General features: G+C 37.9%; 2 protein-coding genes across 3 annotated transcripts in view; one reads left to right on the top strand and one right to left on the bottom strand.

Annotated features, from left to right (window-relative positions):
* Nucleotides 1-7,024, top strand: part of LOC129797522 (LIM domain-binding protein 2) — a 421,356-nt gene that overhangs the window by 402,225 nt on the left and 12,107 nt on the right. The gene's annotated exons all lie outside the window — the stretch shown is intronic.
* On the bottom strand, nt 5,703-6,640 carry LOC129796913 (uncharacterized). Its single transcript, XM_055839088.1, has 3 exons — nt 6,254-6,640; nt 5,859-5,933; nt 5,703-5,794 (listed from the first exon to the last, which is right to left on the bottom strand). The coding sequence occupies exons 1-3, from the start codon at nt 6,638-6,640 to the stop codon at nt 5,732-5,734; spliced, it is 525 nt and encodes a 174-aa protein (XP_055695063.1). The 3' UTR covers nt 5,703-5,731.

Raw genomic sequence — 7,024 nt, forward strand, 5'->3', positions numbered from 1 at the left:
ATCTCGATTTACCCATATGTAGGTACAGAGGTTTCATCAAGTCATTGGTATTCAAATTGTAAGCAAAATTAAAAAGACTGGTAAAAAATCGCAAATACGAATCTTCATCAGGGGACACGTGGATGACTATTTTAAAATTAATATTACAGATTTATTATTTAGTAAAAAAAATGCAAAGATAAATAATAAATATAACATGGATGGAACAGGAAAGCGAAAGAACGGTAAGTAAAACTTACGGGCTGTGATTCTTTCTTTGTCAGTGAAAAGTGAAATTGACTGAAAATTGGGGATGGGCAAATTTTGAGGAAGGCTTTCTCGCGCACCGAATCACAGCCAACGCGAAGAAATTATGTGAAAAGCCTTAATCGTGGGCGTTGGCTGTGATTCGGTACGCGAGAAAGCCTTCCTCAAAATTTGCCCATCCCCAATTTTCAGTCAATTTCACTTTTCACTGACAAAGAAAGAATCACAGCCCGTAAGTTTTACTTACCGTTCTTTCGCTTTCCTGTTCCATCCATGTTATATTTATTATTTATCTTTGCTTTTTTATATGAATAGAATAATGTATATATCTATGCATTTATATATATTTTACTTTACTTTTATATGTGTATATATAAAACGCCCCGCTTCGCGGGGCGTTGGACTTATGCAACTCAAGATATGACATGTAAACTTTAAAATGCGATATCTCCGGAACGGCTACATAGATTTTCTTCATTTTTGGCATGGTGATAGATATTATAGTCAACTATAACATATCAAAATATGAAGCAAATCTATAAAGCGGTGCTCGAGATATTCATCGAAAACTCATCGAAAATTTTGTTTTTGATTTTAGCGCCACTTGCGGTCATTTTTTGAACTTGTGATGTTCCGAGCAGTTGTAGGGCTTGTTAATATCTTTCATTTGAGCCCGAGTTGATCAAAATCGGTCAAGCCGTTCTCAAGTTATGACCGATTTTCGATGAAAAATTGTGACGGCCATATTGGCTAAACGGCTTGACCGATTTCCGAAAATAAGGTATCGTTGGAAAGGTCTTGATGGCCCCTACAACATATCAAAATTTCAGACCTCTAGCTATAATAGGGCCTGAGATATAGCGAAAACAAAATTTAGAGGTTATTCAAAATGGCGGACGGAGGGGTGGGGGGTTGGATTTGACATCATAATCGGATGTCCTCCACCTGATATATGAACTTTGCCGTTGACCGGAAGTCTCTATCTATCACCGTTCTCTTGTAATTTAGCAAAAGGTTTCGGCCGGCCGGCCGGACGGACGGACGGCCGGACGGAAAGATTTTTGGCGCCACCGTTTTTTGGAATGTAGGGACCCTAATTCGTGCTCATCCCAAGTTTGAGCCCGATCTGACGACTTTCAATTTTAGAGTGTACACAGAAGCTGTGCTTCTTTGAAGAAAGAATCACAGCTAAAAACATTAATAATTAGTAATTAGGTATATATACTAAAAAAAGAAAGGAAAAGAAAAAAGTAATGCACTAATTTGACTAATGTGCTTAAAAATATTGTTTTAAAAACATAAAATCGGACATTTAACAAAGTCATATGGCATCGTATTTATTTTTTTCCACTTATAGAATCTTGTTTGGAATCGCTGCAGGGCCATTGAGTGCTGTATATCGAGACCATGATTCTTCTACATTTGGTGTGCGAAACCTCTTGTATTCAAATTCATCCCTTTTTTTTCTCCTCGGCGCTTATGTAATACTTTTAAGACGTGAAAATGCATGGGGGTGAAATTAAGACCTGCTTTTTTCTATTTATTCCATCATCCCTAAAGATTTTCCACGGCTTTTCGCTAGGAGACCTAAGAAGGAGAAAGATTTATTTTTATGAGAATGTTTTGTCATACAGCTCAGCAATAATCACAATAATAGGGATCGCGTGGAGGGGGGCAATATTCAGATTAAATATTCCACGAGAGTGAAAGGTGGAATGGGATATCTTTTTCCCGAATGAAAATCTGCGGGAGGTATTAGACCGATGAATGATTTTTGATTAAATTGCTGTTTAGGCATAAATATACACAAGGTATGAATTTAAATATTTGCTGAATAAATTCGCAGAAGCAATTCCTCAAATGTACTTTTTGGTTTACACTGGGTATATAAAGAGATCGCGACCCTCTTGTATGGTAGAGCAAAAAGAAGAGGGGTATTAATCGAATTTAGAGCTTCTTAGCAGCTTAAGGCGGATGTTACGTGCTGTATTGCTGGATATTTATGTGACATTCACATTCTTCTGATCAGAATCACATGGTGACTATCATAGCGATAATTTGACTTACCATTTCGCTGATTTTTATGGATTTCCATTCACTCTACCAAGCTATCTTTCGTATACCACCTCCCTCCTCTCTTGGCGATTTCGCCAGGAAATCGGAAAAAGCTCCCCATGACAAAGGAAATAAAGCGACTGCGATGCTAGGGGATCGACTCCATGTCGACATCCGCCCTTTTAGTTTCCGCCCATTTTATTATTTTCTTATTTTAGCGTGGTGAGTCTTAGAGGACACTTTATGGATTTATCCTTGGCAGTGACTGTTCTCCTTCATGAAGCACTACAATGGGTGCTTTGGGTGCTTTGGAAAATGAATGAAAATCCATTTTCTCGGGGAAATTTTATCGCTTGACAATACTTCATATATAAATCACACCTCTTCTTCCATATTCTCAATTGTGGGTGCTTTTGCACACCCCGCTGGGAGTGTGGGCGATCTTATCCATATCTTTCATGAGCGCCAGGGGGTGAATAAATGGGGATGTGCTTGCAGTGTGTGCTAGTAATTGGGAAAATGAGCAAGAAATAGTCATGCATCGCGTGACATCGTAAAATACCAGAAGAATGCTTACTACAGGGAGAATTGAAAAGTTAAAGATATACGGTAGGTACTGAATGAGACTCAGATATGTTATAAAATTAAGTAGAAAAAAAAGAGAAATGAGAAATTGTGGTTATAAAGAACAATGTTCCATTAAATAATTGTTTATTAAAAACCAAACTGTGTATAGAACATACTTAAATTACATTAGCTGTAAAATATGAAACTAGGAAGCATTTCTCATAAATTATAATTTTTAAATTGAAGGCCTTTATAATTTTAAAATGTTTCCACAAAACACAATTGAAATAATTTCTTATTCCTCATTTTATTACAAATTAAAGTATTAAATCATTTAGTTGGTCACCCCCTGAGTCTTTCTCATTCTCTAGTGTGAAGCAAGAACATCGCAGTACAAACGATAAGCTCTCTTGGAATTGGGTGGTAGAGGGTATATATTCATTATAATGCATTGCAGCTTTACTTAGAAGCAGCTTTCGGATGGAAAATCGTGGTTGGGTAAGTTTTAGTCGCTGTAATACACTCCGCGTGCACAATTTGGTTTATTTTTCGCGTCTCGAGGCTATCGGAAAATTTATTGCGGTTTTCTTTTTTCCACGAGAGTGTTCTTATAAATGGGTAAACCATTCATGGAAATTACTCAATGTCATTTTCTCCGAGAGTTTTTGTTTAATAAACTCCCAAGAAAATCACATGAATCACAACTTTTGTTGATCTTTTAGTTGTAATAGCAACAAGTTTCCCTAGCAAATTCTTTCCGCGAAACTTTTTTCCACGCCCTCCAACTTTCAACACGATCTTGACCTTTTAGCCCTCAGCTTCTTATATCGATATTTTATTATAATTAATTTCACTTTGAAAGTGTGTGTGTGTGTTTTTTTTTTATTAAAAATGGTCCTTCAGTGCAAGTTGAAAGTCATGGGTAGAGAGGACAAAAAAAAGTATGCATAGAATGGAAATCTTAAGTAAATTTGCCGAAAGGAAGTCGAATGAAATCCATATGTTATGAAAAGCTGGCTGCATTTGAAGTTTTCAATAAAAATATCGAGCACATTGTTGGCATATGTCAAATGTACTTTATGTGTTATTTACAGAGGAGGAAAGGGAGTCTTTTTGCCTTCATTTTCAACCCCCGATCGAAGAGAAAAATCTCGCGGTGAGGGAAAGAGTAACTTTATGTATTTGAGACCGAAGAATAGAGCTTCCTTTCTTCACAACGCTCGTGTGTCATCATTGAGCTGACTGCATTTTCCAGCCATCCCCGCGATGTTTTCGATACGGTTGTTGATTTTTATGTGTCAATTCACTTTTATACGTTTTATATCTGCTACCATTTGTGTATCTGAGAGCCCCGTACATTTTCTCCTTCGCCACCAGAGGAAATCTTACATGCCCTCCCACACACTGAAAAATTTTCCTGCTTACACCATTTGGTTTTTCAAAAATTTGATTCTTATGTTCTCCCCAATATGAAATAAATTAAAATAATAAGATTTAGTTAGGAAAAGTTTTAGGTATAATAGGATTTTATTTCAAATCATTTTAAAACTTTTATTTTATATTATTAACATTCCAGTTTTAATTTTTTTTAATTATGAAAAAATTTTTCATAATGTTTGGCTTTATTTCATAATTTAAGTTAAATAATTCAAAATAATTGGATTACTTAATTTATATTATATAATAAACTCAAAATTAATTTTTGAATTCCTTTCTACCTTTTTGCATGCTGATCCGATTACAACAGCTGTGATATTTTGACATGATAAACATCCAAAGGTTGTATGTATGATTTGAGATTCTGCGGAATTTTTGTCGCATCGTAGGATGACGTCTCATCAACTACCATGAATAGAATGCGATAAATCTTTTGATTCAATTCTTTCATTTTTCGCCATACCACCACTATTTATTTATCCCCATAAGTTGCACTCTCAGTTCCTAGCAGCGCTTTTGTGCAAAATTTCCAGATATAAATGGCAAACCATCAGGAGTAATTTGCATTGTATGGGTGGCAAATGACTCCCTCCCGCAGCCACCCATAATCTTCCGCTGTCGATGCTATGTTTGATGCGGCAGAAAAAAAAAGTCCATGACAGGGGAAGGAGTCGATAGATAAATCACATGTGTGCTCTTCACACTTCACAAAATTTTGCAATAAATAATTTTGAAAATGTATTCAGAGACGAAAAGGAAATTCGTGAAAGCTCATAAATCTGTTATGCTGAATATGCCAACAGAGTGGTGTATTTTGCTTACAAAATTAGTCCGTCGCCTTACCCCCAAAAAATTGTGCAAAAATCCCTGAAAAATATTCAAATTTTCCATCAAGGATTTCAGTTTGTACTCTTTTCCATGCGTATTTGTTGCACTACCGGGGGCCCCCCGGGAGCCAATTCGTCGTCTTTCGAAATATGTCTCTCGGCAGCATCTCATGCGAGAGAGATTTTCTCCCCATAAATCCCTCGTGAATAAAACCACCCTTTCGTCGGCATGGCTCAAGGGGGCCAAACACAATGCAAGAGCAGAAAATAATTTGCTGTTTACAATGTCATTACTGGCATATTCTTTTGCATTATTGAAGCGATATATTACATCCACGACACTGTTAACGCCTCAAGGTACGGAATATACCACAGATTCGTGCTTTTGAGCTCCTGTACCACCCCCTCACTGGGAGGGTATATAGAAAAATACGAATTTTCATCATATTACGTTCCAAATTTAAAATACCATTTTGTACAATACTCACTCTCATATGTGATTGGATGAGGTTTTGAAATTTTCAAGCTATCAATGTGGTTTTTCCGACGTTTATATAAATAAATTTCTTTCCGGGTTTTTCGTCGGCAGTTGAAATTCCTTACCCAAAGAAACACAGAATCTTCCCAGAGCTTTCGGCCCCGCTCGGAGCCTTCTTCAGTGGCTAGCATAGAAAAGGGCGCTTTTTATTAAGGAAAATTTTACAATGGAAAATAATTTTCACTCACTCGATAGCGGGGAATTACTTCCCAATCTTCGGGTGCGTCAATACATAACTCTGGTAGCAACGTGGCATCAATAAACTAATAAAAATTAACAGAAAAATGAACATGAGAATTGAAAAATAGAGAAAAACACCGGAAAAACAAGGAAAAACACCTGGCAGGCAGCACACTTCGTCATCCAATTTTCACATACAACGAGAAAAACGGTTAAAACGGTAAGAAATTTGAAAACCCCCAAAAGTCCCCAAAAGTCTCCACAAACATTTCCCCTCCGAAGACGTCAGCATTGACGGCTCTCCATAGAAAGGGCATACATGTCATTTTTGCGATGTTTTGGCTGCATCAATCAATGAAGCATAAACAACATTGACACCTGCGTGGTCGGTGCGTCTATTTACCGCCTTTTCAATGTTGCATTTTATGTGCAGGGCCTCCAACATAAGACGCTTGCTGTAGTGCTGATGTGTGTCCAAAATCTGGGCTTCCTCAAACTTAAACACATGCCCCGTGTCATGTGAATGCTCACAAAGGGCTGATGCCGCTGCCTTCTCACGCCTAATGGGGACTTTACAATCCCTGTAGTGCTCCCTCACCCTCGTACGGAGCATTCTTCCAGTAGTACCCACGTAGACTCCCTCACACGCTCCACATGGGATTCTATAGACTACATTAGACCTCTTGTCAGGAGGAATCGGGTCTTTCAGTTTGGTGAAGAATTGTCCAACTCTCTCAATCGGTCTGAAAGCAGGAGTGATGTTTGTGGCCTTCGTGATAATCTTCTTCATTCTTTCCGACACCCCCCTCAAGTAACACATTGACTTAAAAACTCGAGGCTCCGAAACATCATTGACCGGCGCCAAGGACGAAGAAGTAGAGGGTTGGTGTGTGGCATTCAGTAATCTCCGGATGACATTCTCCGGGAAATCATTCTTCCTCAGAATCTCCTTTAACCTTCCATCAATGTTCTCCTCGGATCTTGTGGTAAGAGCTCTAGCTTTCCTAATCATATTTTTGCTAACATTGACAATGGTGCTCAATTGGTGTCCACTTTTGTAATTCAGGATTCTATTGGAAGCACACGGCTTTGAATACCATACAGTACTCATGGAGCCATCAGGCTGTCTGTGGATCAACATGTCCAGATACGGCAGAGTACCATTCCTCTCATT

Source organism: Lutzomyia longipalpis, chromosome 1, assembly GCF_024334085.1.
Source record: "Lutzomyia longipalpis isolate SR_M1_2022 chromosome 1, ASM2433408v1".
NCBI lineage: Eukaryota > Metazoa > Arthropoda > Insecta > Diptera > Psychodidae > Lutzomyia > Lutzomyia longipalpis.

What these genes read in the sequence shown, in the direction of transcription:
- LOC129796913 (XM_055839088.1), bottom strand. Translation starts at nt 6,640, where the DNA reads ATGAAGAAGATTATCACGAAGGCCACAAACATCACTCCTGCTTTCAGA. An exon ending in AATGCAACATTGAAAAGGCG is followed by an intron (nt 5,934 to 6,253) that starts GTAAATAGACGC and finishes AATTTTTATTAG; the next exon opens with TTTATTGATGCCACGTTGCT. An exon ending in AAGTAATTCCCCGCTATCGA is followed by an intron (nt 5,795 to 5,858) that starts GTGAGTGAAAAT and finishes TTTCTATGCTAG; the next exon opens with CCACTGAAGAAGGCTCCGAG.